Source organism: Coffea arabica, chromosome 6e (assembly GCF_036785885.1).
Source record: "Coffea arabica cultivar ET-39 chromosome 6e, Coffea Arabica ET-39 HiFi, whole genome shotgun sequence".
NCBI classification, from domain to species: Eukaryota; Viridiplantae; Streptophyta; class Magnoliopsida; order Gentianales; family Rubiaceae; genus Coffea; species Coffea arabica.
In genome coordinates, this window is record NC_092321.1 from 31,060,732 (window position 1) to 31,081,504 (window position 20,773).

The 20,773-nt window shown below is 36.4% G+C and overlaps 1 protein-coding gene and 1 long non-coding RNA gene across 9 annotated transcripts; one reads left to right on the forward strand and one right to left on the reverse strand.

The window, feature by feature from the left end:
• The first annotated feature begins 10,040 nt into the window (after nucleotides 1-10,040).
• LOC113696153 (KIN17-like protein) lies at nucleotides 10,041-17,421 on the forward strand. Of its 8 annotated transcripts, none has more exons than XR_003449684.2 (4): nucleotides 10,041-10,374; nucleotides 11,373-12,735; nucleotides 16,540-16,749; nucleotides 16,923-17,421. XR_003449684.2 is itself a non-coding variant. In XM_072055719.1 (3 exons), exon 3 carries the CDS (start codon nucleotides 11,455-11,457, stop codon nucleotides 12,613-12,615), a length of 1,161 nt encoding a protein of 386 aa, XP_071911820.1. In that variant the 5' UTR covers nucleotides 10,044-10,207; nucleotides 10,346-10,420; nucleotides 11,373-11,454; the 3' UTR covers nucleotides 12,616-12,771. The 8 variants fall into 8 exon arrangements, 4 of the variants coding, with proteins under 4 accessions (XP_071911818.1, XP_071911820.1, XP_071911821.1 ...); XR_003449687.2 differs by having other exon boundaries at nucleotides 16,611-16,749; XR_003449686.2 differs by having other exon boundaries at nucleotides 11,373-12,657.
• Nucleotides 17,422-18,824: 1,403 nt separating this feature from the next.
• On the reverse strand, nucleotides 18,825-20,509 carry LOC140009623 (uncharacterized). The gene is made up of 2 exons (XR_011817109.1): nucleotides 20,089-20,509; nucleotides 18,825-19,555 (listed from the first exon to the last, which is right to left on the reverse strand). It is a non-coding gene; the product is annotated as an uncharacterized lncRNA (long non-coding RNA).
• Nucleotides 20,510-20,773: the final 264 nt, after the last annotated feature.

The following is a 20,773-nucleotide window of genomic DNA, read 5'->3' on the forward strand; positions in this document are numbered from 1 at the left end:
TGCGACCACAAAGGGAAATAAAAGGCACTAGGTCCAGGCTCAATCTCTCAAAATGACTTTGATGCCTAAGTTAGTAACTAAGATGAGATGAGAGTTGGGGAGTCTAGATGAGATAGAAGGCAGATAAGAATTTGTTACTTTTGATTGTGAAAATAGGAGGCATATATGGTCCAAAGTATTAGTACAGATTTCAAAAAATTAGGGTGTATTGACTTTAGCATCAGGTGTCTCGGGGACATCACAGACCATGGGAGAGAGGCAGGAACTAGTGCTGCATGTCCTATAAAGGAAGGAATGAGGCCAACACAAGTTGGTTCAATTGGCAAGGACGGACCACTTCCTTACAAAAGATCACGTGTTCGAATCTCGCTGCTGATGTGAGGGCTGTGTTGATGGGTGATTTGTAAGTACCTCTGTAAACGACTTATAGTCCCAGAGATCTGCCCTAACCCGTGATGGTGACTAGAGTCGAATCCAAATGAGTTCGTCGATGAAATCAATGAAGTACTAATGCAAAATTTTCCTTTCGATGAAATCAATGAAGTTGTGAGAACCGGTAAATTTTCTCATTTTCTAGGTTTTATTCTATTTAATGGCATGTTTTTCTGCATTTTCTTTATTAGGAAAATTTTCCGGATAATTTTTATGAGTAAATATAGTTTTTAGATGATTTTTCTAGTATCGGTTAGTTTTTGAGAAATTAAGAACGTATATCGGACGTGGGACCCGCTAGTGTGAAAGTTCGGTAAAATTCGGCCAATTGGGTTAAGTTTTGTATACAGGGTTTAATTTACTAGGTGCGAAGAGATAATTAGAGGATACCATATGGATGAGAGTTGAGGAAACAAAGGGATATGCATGCATTAAATAGGGTGACAAGTGTCACCATACTTTACCAAATTAATACCAAAATTGACCAAAAATTCACCATTTTCTTCCTCTTCTTGGCCGGCTCTCTCCAAGCAAAAAACAAAAGAAAACTCTCTACCATCTTACCTCTAATCTTGCCCAATCTCTCAATTAAACCGTTTAATCTTCAAATTTCTCCATAAAACCTCTTAGTTTAGTGAAGTTAAGCTTGGTTGTGGAGTGGTTTGGAGGATTAAGGTGCAAAGTTGCTCCTTTTCTTGGGTTGTTAAGGTAAGTAACTAAGGGACCTCTCTTTCTTCTCAATAATGTTTAATTAGCGACTTATATGAGATGAAGTGGTGATATTAGGTGTTGTTTCATGATTTTTGGTAGAAATTGGTGAAGTTTTATATTTATTCATGATTTTTCTATTTTCATATGATTAATATTGTGTGGCCATGGATGATGGTTGGGAATGGTTTAAAATAAAGCCTTAGTGTGTAAATTGTAGCTATTTGCGAAAAATTTCTGCATTGAACAGAAAAATTCGGAATTAGGGTTGCAATCGAACCCACTCTGCCTGGTACTGTTACACTTAGTTAGAGGCCGAATTAGCCTTGGGTTAAAACATGAAAGTTGTAGGGAATGATATTTCATAGTTTTCTAAAAAATTTCAGGCCAATCAGAGCAACGTAACCTATGAAAAGACTGAAATACCCCTGCTGCCCTGTTTCTGTCCGAACTTGGTAATCAGCTTTGGTAATTGGTTAATTTGATTGGGAATACTACTGATTTGGTTGTTTAGGTCTTCTTAAGAAATATAGCCTGGTATCTTAGCTTTCGGATGGCTTTGGAATCACTTGAATTGGACTTTGGTAGTCTGAATTGTGATTATCTAACCAGAATGCGGTTTGTTAACCTGTTTATGCGGTTCTGGTTTAGTACATTGAACTTTTGACTTAGTTGCACTACAAAATGGACTGAGTGGCCTTCTTCAACATTGTAGCCCTTTCTGTTAGCTTCAAAACGGTGTATATTTTACATCCATTTGATAATCGTAGTGCCGGTTGTGGCCAATACGCTTAATGACGGCAAAACTGTTTTTAGGTCTTAGAGCTTAACTTTCATTTCCAGACTTTCCTTAGCTTACTTTAGTACTTATACGTGCTAATGAAGCCTTATTTTCGGTAGTATGTGGAAATTGGTTTATAACTCGTAATCGAGTCTTATTGTGCCTATTTGAATATTTTAGGGCGTGACGGTGATTAAAGACGCTCGTGGGGCGGAAGTTTATGAAATTTCACTTGCTTACTTGGTGAGTGTACTGTACTACTCACTTGTTTGTTACTATGTGGCTTTGTTACACTTGAAATCGATGATTTGATGGCTTAATTGCATTGTTGACCTTGATTGAGGTGAGGGGGTACTTGATCACTCTCACCCTTTTATCTTATATGACTGTTTACTGTATAATTGAGTGACACATGTAAATACTTGATTTGGTGTCGTTTGGACGAGTTTCCAACGGCCATTACTGTTACTGCTGAACTCAACCCCATTGGTAGTCGATTGAATCGAGCCGGCGAGGGTTTGGTCGTGAAAATTGACGAGCCATGGGGACTGTTATAGGGAATCGTGTAGTATGAGACTTTCGATTCCGGTATACTCGAGTATTACCAAATTTATACTGTATGGAGTTCGGACCCGGTAGGAGTATGTTGGGTGGAAGGAATGGAAGTAAAGTGGAGCCTGCGGTTGGTCCCCTTGTAAACATTGACGGAGGGTCAATGAAATCCGATCAAGTACACAAGCGAGGAAAGGGGCTCTTGAGAGCCATCTGTATCCTTTTACCATTCTATTGATGTGTACTCTTGGCTTACTTTTATTAATTGAATTGGAATGAAGTGCTCTCTGCCTATATGAACTTCGTTGCCTGAGTGGTAGTATCTCACTGGGCGTAATCTCACTCTATTCCTTTTGTTTTCCTTACAGGAATTTGAATACTTTTGGGAAGGCTATGAATGTTGCTTGCTGAGTTGAGCTTATGTGAATGTATTTTGAATAGCTCCCTTTTGGGCAAAACCCTAAGTGTATTTTGGAACCAACCAATTCGTTGAGTTGTATTTTGCAAACCGTACTTGTATAAACTTGTTGGACAACTTGTGTATGCTATTCTGACGTGCCAGTTACTATTCATGTTCGGCTTCGATTTTTTTATTTTTTTTATTTTTTTTTGTGATTTTGACTTATTTAAGCACGCTTGTACGTTCCGAAACGTTTTAGATCGCATTGCACCATCCCGTTAGTCCTGGCGAGAGTTGGGCAGGCAGCTCGCTAACGCCTCTAGTTCGCCTTAGGGGGAGGTGGGGCTGTCACAGAAATACTAATGCAAAATTTCCCTAGCAATACGTTTGAGTATATTAGCAAAGATAAGTGCTTGGACTTCTCTCAGCAAGGTGCAATGGAAGATTTCATCAATGATTTGACACCAAATGAACTTCCTCCTCATTGACTAGCATTGAAATCAAATTGCCCTATCATTCTGCTAAGAAACATCGACCCTCTAGAAGGTTATATTTTGGTGTATTGCCTTAAATGTCCATCAAAGGCCTCAAAATGCTTGAGAGGATGGAGGTTTTATGAGGTGTCATTAAAGTAAACTTTAATGCTTGAGCAATCAGTTTCAGCCATTTCTAATTTTTTACTAGTAAAGTATTCCATTAATAGGTGCTTCCAAATTGTTAAATCCAAATAACCCATGTAACATGAGAACAATTGATTTAGTTTTCCCAAATCATTCTTTTAATTCTTCCGTTTCATCAATTGTATTAGAAAACTGCATCTATAATAATGTCCATGCACAACCATAATCAAATCAATTCATTACAGTGTGATGAATACTTATTTCTACTTCGTCACACACTAATCCATTTTCCTTCTTCATTCTTTATGTAATATTACTTCTACTTCAATTGATTTAACTTATGTAATGGAGTCAAATTAATTAAATAGAGCATTATTAATTCAGTTATGATGATTATGATATATTTACATTTTAAGTGTTGGGTATTCTTTAATAATTACTTAATTATTTTTTGAAAATAACAATGTATTAATTTTGAGAGCCAAAAAATATTTATATTTTCACAAATTAATAATATTATTTTCTAAAAATTTCATAGAAAGTTAATAAATTATTTTCCAAAAATATTGAAATTAGTTTTTAGAAAATAAATAAATTTATTTATGGAATATGTATTGTGAATTATTAAAATAAATGCGTGATTTGACTGTGAGTCCATGTTATTATACTCTATAAATTGTAATCTACAGCGAATGATGGTGTAATAAAAGCAATGATAATAAAGTGATGATGTGACATATGAATTACACTCTAATAAGTGTAATAGTGTAATCCATTGTGGATGTCCTTAAGAGGTAAATGTTAGGCCTTGTTTGGACTTTGAAAAAGTGCTACGTTTTCCTTAAACACAATTTTCAATCATCTTTCTACCTCACATATATCAAATTGCTTTTCTACAAAAAGATTCAGAAAAATGCAATCCAAACAAGGCATTAGTTTACTGATGGCAAGGTATTTTTGTAATGAAGTGTTGACTTTGAGGGACCCTTTTGTAGTTTGGCCAAATTTGAGGGTTGACTCGTTATTTGGCTAAATTTGAGGGGAGGTAAATGTAGTTAACCTTTTAAAGAAATAGGGGATTTTTAGAAACAAAAAAATAGAATGGAGATGACGCAGGAAAGAATCGGTAGGATGAATGAGCTTTAACTAGATAACGGCAGCATTCGCATTATAACAAAGATAGCTGAGGAAATAAAATCTCATTGTTACTTGCTTAACCCCAACCCATTGTTGTTAAACTCGGACCGGATCAGTCAGTTCAACAATTGAATCGCAAACCAGCCATTCATCTGGTCCGAGTTCTTTCTACAAACCCTTCTGTTTAATACTCGGTCAAAAATCGGGTTGAACCGTGAACTGTCAAAATTTGTAAGAATTACAGGTGGGCAAAAAAACTGGTCAACTCGAAAATTCGAGCAATCCTATTCGTCTTGCACCGAAAATTAGGAATTTTTTATTTTTATCAGTGGAGTATATGAGGGTCGGGTACCCTTAAAATTCGAATATGAATTCGGGTCATAAAATTAAAAACCCGCAGTAACTCAACCTGGGGTATATTTTACAAATATTAGAAAATATAGGGACAATTTTATAATTTCCTTAAGTTACTAACCCTAAAACCTAAATCAATCGACATTCTCTGTTTGGTTGGATGGAAAACATTTTCTTGACAACGTTTTCCAAATTTTCCACTATTTGGACATAATCTAATTTGGAAAAATAATTTCTGATGGAAAATAAGTTACACCAAAAGAAGGAAAATTGTGTTTGGATAGAATGTTATTTGAAATAATTACTGTAGCACTTTTTTGTGATGTGATGTATATGTAATAAAAAGGTAATTGAAAATATAAAAAGGTGGGTTGGAAAATATATTTATGATACAAGTAAAATATTATTTGAAAAAAATGGGGTATCCAAACAAACCTTTATCATTGTGAAGTTATTTTCCTTTCGTAAAATAGTATTCTTTTCACAACCTTCAACCGAAAACCATAGATAAAAGACCAATCCCTTCTTCGGCAGTGATAAAAGACGATCTCCAGCGACATCTCATCGGCAAACCAATCCCTTCTTCAGCAAACCATCTCCAGCGACATCTCATACCCGTTCCTGCAACAGCATCTCCAACAAGGGTGAAGACTCCTTAAGTACTTCCAGAGGTACGATGGTCTCTTATTAGTTTTTTTCCTCCCTTTGAAAAATTGTCTAGAATTACTGGTGTACATTCTTGAAGTTGGATTTGAATGAATTTTTGTGGGCTGCTTTTGTTTTAGTTTGTTCTTACCTGATTAGGGTTACATTTGATTTGATTGATGCTAATGAATTAATTTGGCTGCTGAGTTTTGGGGGTTTTATGATTCTTGGAATCTGATTATTAATCTTGGCACTTTTGTCTCTGCCCTCTTAACTTGCTCAGAATCCGGGTAGGGTAGGGTATTGTTTTTCTTACAATCTGGTGAGACCATTTGTAAAAGTTTTAGTGAATTCATTGAGTTTGTGAAGCCACGTGCTCATTCTTGCCATAGCTGCTTGATTGAAAAGGGAATATAACCGTGGAAACAAAGAAGGCTTTGGATATAGTCCCAAATCAACGAATGTTTTGACATAGCAGCAAGCGAATCACCGAATGGCAATGGTGACTCTGTCGTAAAATGATCACTCAGGTTTGTTGTCTTGGCAAATACAGAAACCACAATTAAGTACTCTAATAAAGAAGATGCGGCCAGAAGTAAAACCGGACTTACACAAGACATAGTCTATATACATCATGGGGAACTGGGGACAAAATCACCAAAACAGAAAAAGGTACTTGATGGGTATATCTTGGGTTGTTAAGCAATGCTAGCTTCTATAAGGGCTGCACAAATCTTTTATTTATAGCAGTACTTATCAGTGTTTAATTTCAGATAGACTCATGAATTCCTTTGGTCCTTTCCTCGAGCAAAGAATATATTGATGAAGTTCTTGTTGGTTGGCAAATTTCAAAGTCTTCATTCACCGTCAAGGATAGGCTTCGCAGTTCTCTAAAACGTCTAGATGATTTGGAAATGTTGCAGCACCTTTCCCTGTTTCTGATGATATCTCTATCTGTCCTAAATCATTTAATCTTATCATTTATCACATGCATCCTGCTTGCTTCATCACTTGACTTTATTTCCAAGTGCCAAGTTCCAACTTCTAGAATATCAAGAAAAAACCTTATTCTGATCCCAATTTGGCATTTTCAAGTTAAAAATTTTTGTTTATGTCCCTAATTTTAGAAGCATGTAAATCTAAAGGCACTTTGTTTAGACATTGAAAATAATAAGTCTAGAACTTTTAGACCAGGACAAACAATGAGAGAGAGAGCACTTGATATTCCAGTGACATCAGGAAACACTGGCTTTCAGATTTTTTTCACATTGTGGAAAACTGGGACAGAGCCAGGTTCTAATTTCTATCCGCGGGGCTTTCATGCCCAAATGGATTTATCTTCATAGATAGTTGCTCTGATGCAAAGGCCTGCTGTAATTAAAACTTCAAAAGAACTCTACATGCTACATGTTGTTATATAGGTCTAAACCAGTTTTTACTTGACAAAATATTACATCTTTTGTGCACAGAAAATGAGTTCTAGATTGCTAGAATTAGATGGGCTGTCACATTATTCTTTGGTTCATCCAACAGGAATATTACTGGGGAGAATGAGTAAGGTCCATGTAACCAAGGAGATGAGCTATTTTTTTTAACTATATAAAGTACATGTATATGTATTACATTAAATTTTGCAAACCTACTGCTTGTCACCAGTGGTCCTAAACAGTGTTGATTAATTTGGTACCAATGCAATTCGTCCAATGGAGATGTCAGCAAATTAGGGATCTCTATCACGTAAAAGAGAGAGAGAGAGAGAGAGAGAGAGAGAGATAAAATGAAAGAATATAGTAGATGCTTTCTTTAGAAAAAGCAAGATACGGAGGTGTCTACTTTAATTTTCTACTGTTGCTTCACATGGTACGCTACATATGAATGATATTTTGCCTGTTGTGTGGGCTGTGACCAAATAAGGAGTGGTTATTCTTGAACTTGCAGCCACAAAGTCCTCTCTCTTTCATGTTTGTCCTCCAAACCCTAACCCCACTTGGTTTTCATTTACCAAATGCTTTAATTATTTCTAGTTCCTCCCGTACTGGTAGGGCTGTTAGTTCCTATTCGTGAAAGGCTTGTTCGAAACCTTAAACGAACCGAGTTCGAACAAATTTTTTTGTTCGATTAATAATCGAGCGAACACGAGCATGTTCGCGAGTTTTGACGAACGTTTGCGAACATGGACATAATTGTTATTTGACAAATTTTAGGGTTAATTTTATGGCTGGATTTTTATATTTGGAGGACAAATTGCTTTGTTTTATTTGTTGTTTTTGTGTTAATGTTGGTTATGTAGTTAATGAATATTAGAATTTAGTCACTTAGTGCTTTAATTGTTTTTTAGGATGATTAATGATTCGTATAGCGTAATTAAGACTTAAAATAATTTGAATTCGAGCTTTCCAAGCATGTTCGTCAGCAGCTCGTTTATGTTAAACGAGCTTAACATGAACTCGAACCAGAACATGAACTTTGTTTAATGAGCCGAACATAAACATAGGTTTGGAGATCGAAAGTTAACGAACAAACACAAACCTTGTTCGAATTGATTAACGAGCAGAGCTCAAATATGAGATACTTGGTTCGATTCGACTCGTTTACAGCTCTACGTATTGGACTCGTGGCAGCTTCTTTGCTTTCTCATTGGTTCTGGCCTCATTCCAATATCAATATCAATTCAAAGTCCAACGCTCCGGCCCCCTCCCCACACCCACTAGACTTGCCTTGCCTACTCGTACATGTGTATTTATGAATTTGTGTACTGGCGGTAATTTTCAAATATGATATTTGATTGGCTCTTGACCATTATTGAATTTGTGTAGTTGGGTGCGATTGTATGCGTATGTGTTTGTGCGCACGCGCGCGCACAGATTGTGTGCGATTGGCTCTTGACCATTAGATGGGCTATCATATTATTCTTTTGGTTCATCCTTCAAATACCTTGCTATATGATTATAATTGATAGAAACTAAAAATAACTTGTAATGAGATGAATGTTTTGAGAATAGAAAAACATTTGCAACATATCAATAAACACTAAAAAAGGAAGTCAAAAAATATTTTTACTGACAAACCAAACACCAGAAAATTATGAAAAAAGGAATTTGGAAAATATTTTCACTAAATAACCAAACATTGGAAAATTATGGAGAAGGAAGTGATTTTTCAAGAAAATGACTTCTCTAGGACAATATTTTCCGTCCAACCAAACGGACCCTCAATCTTTCACTTTCCAAGTCTCTTTGTCTTCAGTCTTAACACTCACAGTTCACTCTTCAGCCGAATGTCTCCTCTCCTTCTCTTCAATTTTCACCACAAAAATTCCAAAGTTCTCTTCAATTTTCACCACGTCGTGCTACAAATATATGATTGTCTTGGAATTATTATGAGAATCACAACCCATTTCTGATTTGCTGGTGCTCCTCAAAGCAAGCCCTCAAGCAGAAGCTGCAGAACATCGGACCCTTAATCGAACGCCGAACCTTCAAAGCAAGCCCTCAACCTAGTAAGTGAACCCTAAGTTCCTTATTTATGATTACATATTTTTGGTGAATCGGCGATGCCCAGATTCTTGACAGGAGATATGGATTTTTTAATGGATTAAATCAGAGGAAATAAGGGGGGAATAGCATGAGAATGCTCGTTGAATGAGCAATTCAATAAGAGAGCTCGGATCGAATCCCAAGAGACTAAGTTAGAGCAATTACCAAATCCAGCAGAATTCGAATGGTGGAGTTGGAAAGTGCAGAACTCGCACTAATTGACTTTGTTGATGCTTGTTAAATAATTAAAGGCTACTGGTGTGTACTTCTGTAGTTATTCGCATCAGCATGTAGCATCTCTTCTAGCCTATGATTTCTTGAATTTTAGTAGGCTTGTGAAAGTTGTTAGGCTGGGGGAATTTGTTTCTAGAACCGATAGTTGCTGAAGTTGGTTTGGTTGGCACTTCCTTTTCTGTTTTCTGTTTATGTCAAAACTGAATTTGGCACTTATTCTCTATGTTTTCTTATTCTGGTTCAGTAATTAATTGGAAGGTGATATTTGTGTCAACTGAACCGTGTATCTAAATTCAGAGCTAACAATGCATGAGAAGGGACTTGTTTATATTTTGAAGTTCATTTCATTCATCACACATGTAAAGAAATTTCTGACAACTCACTCTAGTTCATTAGGAGGCAAAAACAAGACCTGTAATGTGCTTTTTCCTTGGACTGGTAAACAAGAATTATTGGGGCGGGTACCCTATGACCCCCCTTTTTTTGGGTATCCGGAGACGAGCGGAGCGGATTAGGGTCAAAAAAATAGTGACTTGATAAATTAGGCTCAACTCAGCCAAATCACGTTTGGATGCAGGTATCCGACTCATGCCCACCCCTAGTGAGAACCGGGTTTTTTTTTTTATTTGGCTTTTGTTGACCTTCCAGGCTTTCACTAGTCGTCCCAAGCCAAATTCCCAATTCGTCAATTTCGCCCAGACTTCACTTCACTCCAGCCCTAAAATTCTAAAATCTGTCGCTCCCTTTCCACCTTCTTGCTGCCACCGATCTTTGCTGCTGTCGCCGACGGCTCATCTGAAATCTCCAAGTAAGTTCCTACTAGAGAGTACAGGCTTTATACCACCAATTTCCAGTCTCATCTCCTACACTTTGTCCGAAGAGTCCAAACCTAACTGCCTATATATTCTGAATCAATTCCTGCTGCCTTCTTCGATTCTCCATCCAGTCCCCGGCAGAGTTGCAGAAGTTGGGAAGGTTGGTTGAAGAAAAGGGTTGGAGTGATCTTTGTTTAATCACATAAGTTAATGTTCTGCAACTGGCTAATTTGGTGCACGCTAAAATGTTTACTTTTTGAAGATATATTTGCTTGTGCTATATAAATGCATCCTTTAAAAGAAAGAATTGCATTGATGGGTAAATGCTATCTAGTTTTGATCTACAGATTCATTGAAGTATAAGAAGAGAGGGAAAAGCATAAATGACCAGCAAAACACGTGGTGCAAGAGCTTTATTGGGCACTTTTTCTTTAATTCTTTTATTTGAATTAATGTTTCCGTTGTTGCTTTCTATGTGTTTAAGGAAATGTCAAAATTACTGAAAAATTTGGGATGCACCTCTTTTGGTAACTCCATTGTTGCTTCCTGAGTTATGCAGAAATCAGGATGGCTACTTTTAGTCTATACTTTTTAGTTGGAATTGCAGAAACCGGATAACTACTTTTTTTTAAAAAAAAATTTTTGGCATGAGTAATAGACACTAATTAGATTTTAGACGTTGAAGTTAAAAACCACCACTTATGCTGCTTGAAAGTTGAAATCTGTGTTCTAGATTGACATTTAGCATCCACTTATCACTTTCTTTTTTTTTTTTGCATTCTTGTTCTTCTTTTTCTCTTTTGGCTTAACTGAGGTAGGACGGAAATAGAATGCTAAGCCAGCTCAATGGTTGACTAACCATGTAGAAGACTCTTGTTGAATAACCAGGCAGCTAAAGATGCCATCAAATTATGTAATGCAGCGAGAATGTATTAAACTGACTTTTACTTGTTTGTTTTCTCTTATCTTTATGTATTGCAGCTGAATACATATCAATCTAAGTATAGCTTAGTAGGTATTACAAAGTCTTCCACAAAATTGCTTAACAATCTTTGGAAGCAAATTAAGGATGTTCAAATTAAACATGTTCAATTTGGTGAATTGGATATGGATTTGGATCACTAATTCTTGGTTATATTTTGTAAATTTGATTTGCAGGAAAAAGATATATATAGGGTGGCCGTCTACAGACTAGAGGGGTCAAAACAATCCTACTGAAATCAATTCTTGATCCGCTGCCATGGGAAAGAACGAGTTCCTGACGCCAAAGGCAATAGCTAATAGAATCAAAGCGAAAGGCTTACAAAAACTCCGATGGTATTGTCAGATGTGCCAAAAGCAATGCCGGGATGAGAATGGCTTCAAGTGCCACTGCATGAGCGAATCACACCAGCGACAGATGCAGGTTTTCGGCCAAAACCCTAATCGAATCATCGATGGCTATTCTGAAGAGTTCGAACAAGCGTTTCTCGAACATATGAAGCGTAGTCACCGCTTTAGTCGCATCGCCGCCACTGTGGTATATAACGAGTACATCGCCGATCGCTACCATATTCATATGAATTCAACTCAGTGGGCGACTTTGACGGAGTTTGTTAAGTATTTGGGGAGGACTGGCAAGTGTAAAGTTGAGGAAACTCCAAAAGGGTGGTTTATTACTTATATTGATCGTGATTCGGAGACCTTGTTTAAGGAGAAGATGAAGAATAAGAGGATTAGGGCGGATTTAGCAGAGGAGGAGAAGCAGGAGAGGGAGATTAAGAAGCAGATTGAGCGTGCCGAGCAGCTGATGTCAACTGGGAATGAACAGGAAGTTCAGGAGAAAAGGTTGTTTGAGAAATCGGAGAACGAGAAAATTAAGTTAAGTTTGGGATCATTGTCGAAAAGTAATTTGAAGGAGGAGAGTTCTAGGGTTGTTTTTGATGATGTGGAGAATGAGAGTAAAGGCGACAAGGGGAATAAAGGCAGTGGAAAGATGGGAAGCTCAGTGTTGGATGAGTTGATGAGGGAAGAAGAGAAGGCGAAGGAGAGGAGTAATAGGAAGGATTATTGGTTGTGTGAGGGGATTATTGTGAAGGTAATGAGCAGGGCACTGGCAGAAAAGGGGTACTATAAGCAGAAAGGCATAGTGCAGAAAGTGATTGATAAGTATGTTGGGGAAATTGAGATGCTAGAGAGTAAGCATGTCTTGAGAATTGATCAAGAAGAGCTTGAGACTGTGATTCCACAAATTGGAGGACTTGTGAGAATAGTTAATGGGGCTTATCGTGGGTCATATGCTAGGCTGCTAGCTGTTGATACAGATAAGTTCTGTGCTAAGGTGCAGATTGAGAAGGGGATTTATGATGGCAGGGTGATTAAGGCCATTGAGTATGAAGATATCTGCAAAGTGGCTCAATGAAAAATGTTGATAAGAATGTACTAACTGTATTGTGATCAAGTGGTAATTGTTCTACTTTCCAGAGTTGTTCAGTACCATGATAGTCTGCATCTTTTATGAATGATTGCAATCTTCTTTCTTGTGAGTATATTAAGCAGTCTGCTCTGTTTCTTGCAATTCTATGTTCTTCTGATTGTGTTAAGCATTCTGGTCTCTATCGGTTATGCTTTATCTTTCATACTACTTGTGCTACTTGTATGAACGAGGGACCTGGTATTTGTAAAGGTCTGGTTCCTTAAGATCACTTCATTAAACTCTTTTACATTTTTCTTTATGTTGCCTAGAGTTTTATAGTACATTCTTTTGCTATATTCCTTTCATCTGGTAAATTACTTTTTAGTAAAGTTGAGAGTTGCTTGGCTTAACGACAAAGCAGCAATGAAAGTCTTTCATTCATCTTTTGAACACACACACACACACACACACAAAACAAACACACACCCACATATAAAAAAAAAACCACAAATTTAGTCAGCATCTTGTTGTCTCATCGAGTATTCTAGAAAGAAAATTGTAGTCCTCTCACAATACGTCCTAGAAAGTGGGAGATATGGGCGGTACCTTGACTGGGGTATTACTAGGCAGGTGTGTAATCTAGAAAATTTAGAGAACTGCAAAGTATGATGTTGTCGAGGTTTTTGACGCAATTATAGTGGCATAAGAGTTACTCAGTTGGATAAGTGGGAAGATATTGTCAGATATTTTCACAGAACAAGCCAGATTTAGAATGAGAACTCCTTAGGTTGCTGCATAAGTTCTCTATCCCAAAATGACAGGCAGTGAACGACAGGTTGTACCAAAGGGATATTTTGAAGATTTGAAACCCCTGGCTGCAGTTCTTTCCTTAAAGTTGTAACATTTACTTATTGCTTGAAATTCTTGCTATATCTTTTTTAATTTATTTAAATTGTGAAACCCTACCTTCTTTGTAAATTTAGCTGAAAAAACCTATAGAGGATCAAATTTTGAAACCCATAAATTCTGTGATGCTAGTAGGTGACTTTGCAGATTTGAATAAGTTGTGAACAAGGATGGTACAGCATCGTGACTTGCTCAGCTAGAGGTCAAGTCAACCATTTAGCCTGATGTTAATCACACAAATTTTGCTCTGTCCCAGCCCTCATATGACCTGGCCAAGAATGATATATATTGTGAAATGTTCTTATTGTTTACTTGTTATGATGCTTGGTTTTATATTAGCTTTTAAGTTCATCAGAGTTGTGGAAAGTTCCCAGCTCTACAGGTCTTCCAATTGCGTGACAGATTGAGCTAATGAGCTATATTATTTAAATGCAATATCCCAGTGTTACAATAAATGGCAGCCAATTCGACCTTTTTATTTTCCTTTTCTCTTAGCTGGTTAATTTAGCATCTTATTCAAATTTTTGAGCCATTAGCCTATTAGTGTATTCACCTTTTTCAGAAGTTTTGACACGCAACATGGTGAAAGACTGCTAAGCCATGCACTGTGTCTTAAAGAACTTAGGCTTGGCATTAATGTTGTTTAATTAGACTATTTGGTAATACAAGTGAATGACCCATCGTTGATCTTTTGTTGCAGCAGTGGGCAGGTGAGACTTGACAGTCAACCATAAGCTAATTTGCTTCAGCCTATTGTGATGTTTTACATCAGAATTTTCTAAGATGGATGTTGGTAGACAAAATGTTTTCTTTCTCAGATTAAGGAGACTTTTAATTTTAAACTCAATGGATATGCCTCTAGATGCATAATAATAATCTAACGGATGAAAAGATCTATCTGGATCTCTACTTTGGATGTAATACTAGTCAGCTGTCTCTGGCTTGTTTTTCTGTTACATTGGTTGTTGTTTAACCCACCTGAATCTGTACTTGGATCCCATGTTAGTATGTCTTTTGAAAAGTTTTTTCTGCAGAAGAGTCAAACTAGAAAAAATACAGAAAATTAACATATTGATTTCTCATAGCTTACTGTGTGAGTATTTTTTTTTTAAATTATTCGTCACTTATCCCTTCTTGAAGTTAATTCAGGCGAGTTTGCATGTTTTTCTATGTGGCAATCTTTGCAGGTGCTGGAAGTCCCATCCCCCCCCCCCCCGCCCGGTTGCTTCTCCCACAAAAAGAAGCATTGTCTCATCAAGTGTACTGTATAGAAAAGCACAGTCCTTGTTTTATATATTTAAAAAATGGGATACCTGGGTACTCAATAAAAGATATTGGTATTATGAGATAACTTCTAATCTTGACATACATAGGCATTGCAAATATAGGACCATTTATGTTCTTGACAGAAATTCTTGTAGAACTAAAGTTGCTTGCTTGGATTAATTAGGAAGATTCTTCAGGTCTGACGCAGCACAAACACTTGGTAGGCACAATAGCTTGGTAGAAAAGCCCAGATATTGAATTTCAGCCGAATTTAAAATAGCAACTTGGAATAGGATGAGAAAATACGCTTGGAATAGGATGAGACTCCTAGGAGTGATTCCTAGAATTACTACTAAGATTTTCATCTCCTTGAGCATGGGATGAGACTCCTAGGAGTGATTCCTAGAATTACTACTAAGATTTTCATCTCCTTGAGCATATTTTCTCATCCTATTCCAAGTTGCAGCGTCAATGAGCAAGTTTTTGTTCGGGCACTCCCATGCCATGTGTCCCTTCAAACCATACTTGAAACATCCATCTTTGTTCTTGTTTTGTTCATCGATTGTGGAAGCCTTAGTTTTTGTCTCTGCAGGCTTGGAAGTTACTTGAGTTGCTGCTGATTTATATGGCTTGCCATTTGCAGCAAATCTTTTAGGAACTACCTCCCTGCCTTGAGTATTGAACCTCTTAATTAGTGGCTGTCGCAGGCTCTTTTCAAGTCTAAGACCTGCTTGGACCGCATTATCAACTGTGTAGATATCATATCCCATCAATTCTTTGCGACTGCCAAGTGTTTGTGCTGCATCAAGGTCATGCCACTGAAGAAGCCAGAGTCTTGAATGATTAATTTGTGATAGAGTTAATTACTTAGGTTCTTTTGAAAATGACTGGCATTGAGGAACAAGATGTGGTAGTTGGATCTGTGGAAGTTGAACAAAAAGCCCTCCCTGCACCTTTTTAATGTTTGTCTAATTGGATATGGCCCATGTGAGCTCAATTCTTCCCCCAAACCATACCTCCTTCCTGCGTTGCCCTTCCCATTCTTTTGAAAACAAAAAGGTCACCTTGTTCGTCTAGCTTGCATTTTAATTGTGAAATAAAATATCAGTCTATTCAAGTTTCTTCAAACGGAATTTCTATTTTGGTGTACTGAAAGGCTTGTGATGAGTGTGGCCAAAATGGAATTAACTATGATGTTCCACATAAGTTCACCCTTTTCACATGAATTGATCTAGTTCTTAGGTCATTGTTAAGTCTGTTCATTACTTTTTAATTTTTTTTTGCCTCATTCATGTTTTAATTCTAAGATTGCTCAGTTACCAAACATACTTATGAATTGGTTAGTGTTTGATTAAACTAATTAAGTTGCCTCAATGTTTGGTTCAGTGTTTCACTCAGATGATTGCTAATAATTTTTCGAGGACAAATGAAAATTGATCCTGCATTTGTTCTGTGTGTTTTGGCTACCAATCACAACTTGCTAGAATGCCATAATGGTCTTAGGTAAGCTTGAGGAAAAGTCTACAAGCTACAACCCATGTCCTTTTGGTGAATCTAATTAATCCTGGATAGTTTCATTGTGTAAACAGTTTGCCTTTTCTGTTTTCATCTCTGTGTACTCATTGTGATTAGATGCACTTCTTTGCTGAAAATGATAATATCTTATTTCAACATTCCATTCATTGAATTTTACTAAAGTTTTGAAACTTCTGCTGGCTCTGCCCGTGTGATGATGTCCGTGGTTATTAACTATACAAGTTCCAGAAGATCAAGGAAACTGCTAGTATTGATATTGTTGACATTCTTGACACATATTCTCATGGTACCAGAGTTGCTTGGGAAATTTGGGAGGATTTGTTGTGACTTTATTTAACAGAAGATGCATGAGACAGAGTGAAGTTGAATGTTCTAGCAGCAAGTGCCTTCTTTCAAAAAAACCAGCAAATGGGGACAAGGTGTATTGAAAAGGTATTTTGAACTTGATCTGAAGCCTACAGGTCTGCTGCTGAGACGTGTAGGCCCAAAACTTATGAAGTTCAGTTTCATTTCCTTCATCTAGTTGCCATGTCAATTGTGAAAGATGGTGTTAGCTTATTCGAGTATCTAGAAAAAAACTGAAGTTGCCATTTTTTTTTTTTCAGAGAAAATTGAAGGTTCTGCTCGAGGATTTGAAATTTATGGCCTAATCTTCTGCCAAAGTTGTGTTGTGTGTGCTATGAATTGATCTGGTTCGTATATTTCTTTTCTGTACTTAGTCCCTTTTTCCCCTTTTATTTTAGATAGCTGAGGAACCAAAACTTGGTTGCTATGGAACAATTAGTTTTGCCACTGTCAAGCCTACATCTCCAGACCTCTTAGTTTGACCAGTCTTTCCCTTGGACTTCTGCTGATATTGGTCTTTAAGGCGGGAGGAGGGGGAAAAAAAGGAAAAACAACTAGATTGAACATGATTTGTTCTGTATGTTTTGAATGCCAATGGAAAAAATTCTAGGTTGTTCAACAGTCTTCAATCTAGAATTGAGAGCCCTTGGTAATTCTGCTTAATCTTCGTTATTGTCATGGTACAAAGTGAATAGTTGCTCTATGTGTATACATTCTTGTGCTTGTTTTCATCAATTTCACTAGTTGCTTGAAGTGCTAGTCGTATCTTATTCCACTGTCCACTCTGTACATTATACCTGAAGGTAGTTCATCTAACTACGTTAAAGGTAGTTGGTTTAGTGATAGTTATATGATGTTATTATATCTGTTTTATTGGACTTGATATTCAATTGGAAATAAAATATGTGGCGAATCTTAGCACTACTTAATTATGTTTAAGTTAAATGCCAATGGGCAGTCTTGATATCAACAATAATTTTGTTTTGGTACTTAAAACTGAAGATTACTGTCCTGTTGTAATTTAATCTAGTTGATTGTTTTCCAGCTACAAACAAGATTTTGAATCATACTCGTTCATTGGTCCCAGAGAAATGATTGGGTCAAGCGTTATTAATTTAATTGTTCATCTAACTGTATTTAATCCCATAAACTGATGAATATGTTAATTTTTTTTTCATAAAAATTTTAGATGCAAAATTTGATAAGGTTTGTGAAGAGTTTCCTTTAGTTAAAAGAAATCACGTCATTATCATTTGACATTATTTGAATATTAAGCAAAAGTAATTATGTGTATATATTTGATAAATCTGTGCTTTTTTTTTAATGTAGAGAGAACGAGTGAATGAGGAGAATAAATGTTATTGTTAATTACAGTAAGGGTGCGTTTGATTTTACAGAATTGGAATTGAATTGGAATTGAAATTCTATAGAATTAGAATACTATGAATTGGAATTCCAAAACATTGTAATTCTTTTGTTTGAGAAATGCATAGAATTGATACAGAATTCATTTCGAATCCCAAATTCTTTGTTTGGACGGGAGAAGAATTCATTAAGAATTATAGTTGTTTTCATCTAACATTTGCTTACATAAAATTTTTCTTTTTTCTTTTTCCTCTGTAATAAATTTTTAACATTTAGCTAATTGTTACTAAAACTTCAAGGAAAAAACCAATTAGTGCCTTTAATAATTTATTTTTTCTTGCATTTAACTAATTGTTACTAAAGTTTTAAAGAAAAAGCTAATTAGTTCCTTTTCTAAAAAAAAATTCTTAATTAAATTATATTAAATAAAAACTAATTACATATTCTAGCTTAAAAAGTACATATTTATCAAGTTAAAACCTTGATATTTTTTTCTAAGTTAGGAACTTTAAATTTTAGAAAATTAAAAACCTACTCTATATTAAAGTATCAACTAACTGTCTCACCTGATCTTATGAAATTAAAATTGACAGTGCGATTATTAAAGTTATGAGCAAGAACATAGAGAAACATTGCAACTGCTTCTTCAACTGTAATATTTATAATATCCCTCAACCCACAATGCTCACTTAAATTTGTACATAAAACAGTAAAACAATGTTTATTGAGTCGAAGTTGCTCTACATAAACTCTGTTGTTTCCATAATAAAGACGCTTAGATATATTTCACGTGCTACTTTAAAGTCAAAATAAGGCTCCTTTACTATATGCAAGGAAAAAACATTATCCAAAGAAATACAGAACAGGTAACAACAGAAGCTTCGTTGCCTGCATTATCTCCTATGTAAAGTATTTGACAAGTAACACTACAACATAAGAAAGAGTCACAAGTTTCTCTCAGACTAAGGTAGAAGTTGTCACCACACTTGAACATGAAGGAAACGAGGTCAGGTAATATACATAAGGCCACACCAAAAAGAGATTTAACACTTATTCACAAAGTTGGTAGCATTTTTTCTAAAAACCACAGCAGTTGACCACCATTTCCAACATCACTTCTTCAGAAGATTGCGTGAGAAGATCTTCCTGCAGTAGGGACTGGTGCGCAGAATTTCGCTGTAAGGACAGATTGCCTCAACTAATAAAGTACGGAGAGGCCCCTGATGCAGAACAACAAAAGGTGCATAATTCTGGATTCAGCTCATTGACAAATGAATGAAGAATTAATGTGGTTAACGTCAGCTAAAACTGAGAAATTCAATACAAGAAGCAACTTCTCCAGCATCAAAGAGATCTAATCATGAAATTTGTAAGTCTCCAATGTTTCTTCATACATTGATCCACCTTTTGGCAAGAGCTCAAAGGCAAGTCTCCCATTTCATTTTCTAACAAGTCTCCTTTACATTCCCACTTTTTTCTTTTTTGCCTTTTGCTCGTCTCCTTCTTTATCCATGTCAATATCCAAATTCTGCAATTCAAAATCACAACAACAATAAGAAAAGATAAGCCAAAAGACCAAATCATGCCAAACTAGCTATTAATTCAAAAGACCAAATTAGCTATTGGAAAAATCTCAAACAAAAACCTGGTTGCTACTGTATCAAAAACAAAAAAGATTTTGCTTGGTTACGTTAAATCTAGAAGAACAGGGCAACAGAGTGCTTCCTTTTTTTCTATCCTCGTCCAAATGTTGAATTAGAAGCAAAAAAACAGTAGCAAATTTATAACATTAATGGCAAACATTATCAGAGGAACAACCAAAAAAAATCAATCTTTGATTGGCAAAAATTTAAAAATGAATATAACATCATAAACCCTAAATTTGTCGAGAATTGAGAATTGAAGGAGCGGAAGGAGAGTGAGGACGAGAGGACGCGACGGTGGTGGTGGTGACGGCAATGGAAGCGGCGGCAAAGGTAAAAGCAGGAGGCACAATTCAAGATTAATAGGAAACGAAAGAAAGGAGACCAAAATATAACTCAATTTGTAAATTTCACCCACTCGATGTTGCGGCAGAGGGAGGAAAAGAGGGGGGAAAGTCTTGTAGGGGTTACGGCAGAGGTGCTGGGACAAGGAGAAGGCGCAGCGGCGGCGGCGACAGAGAACGCTGGAGCAGATGGCGATTTGCTAATGCAGACAGAGGAAGAAGCTAGCTTTGTTTCCTTAATCTAGCTTTATAGCTGACCCGTTTTTTAGTTTTGACCCGTTTAAAGTCCGCGTGTTGACCCAACGAGAATCTGGCCGTGGAATTGGAATTGGAATTCTTTGGTCCAGCCAAAGAATTAGAACCATGGAATTCGATCGATTTGGAATTGCGATTCGATTCTAATTCTATACGAAAGGTAGGATCCAAACACGAGAATTAGAATTGGGGACCCAATTCCAATTCTAAACCCCAATTCTTTGGGTAACCAAACATACCCTAAGTTGAGACAAATATCCATTAGTATTATTTTCTATTAAAAAATAGAAAAAACTTCCTTAAATTCCAAAAAACAGCCACTAGTGTAGAGTACAGAAAATGACGAGGTGAATTAATTCAGAAGCTTATATTTTTGCATCACGTGCTTTTCTAGTTAAAACCGAGATATTTGTATCTTCTAAACAATGTGCACGTCACTTGCTCCAGATTCAGTTGTAGCATTTTATGTTAGAGGGCCAACGCTTCTAACCCCCAAAAAAGCTT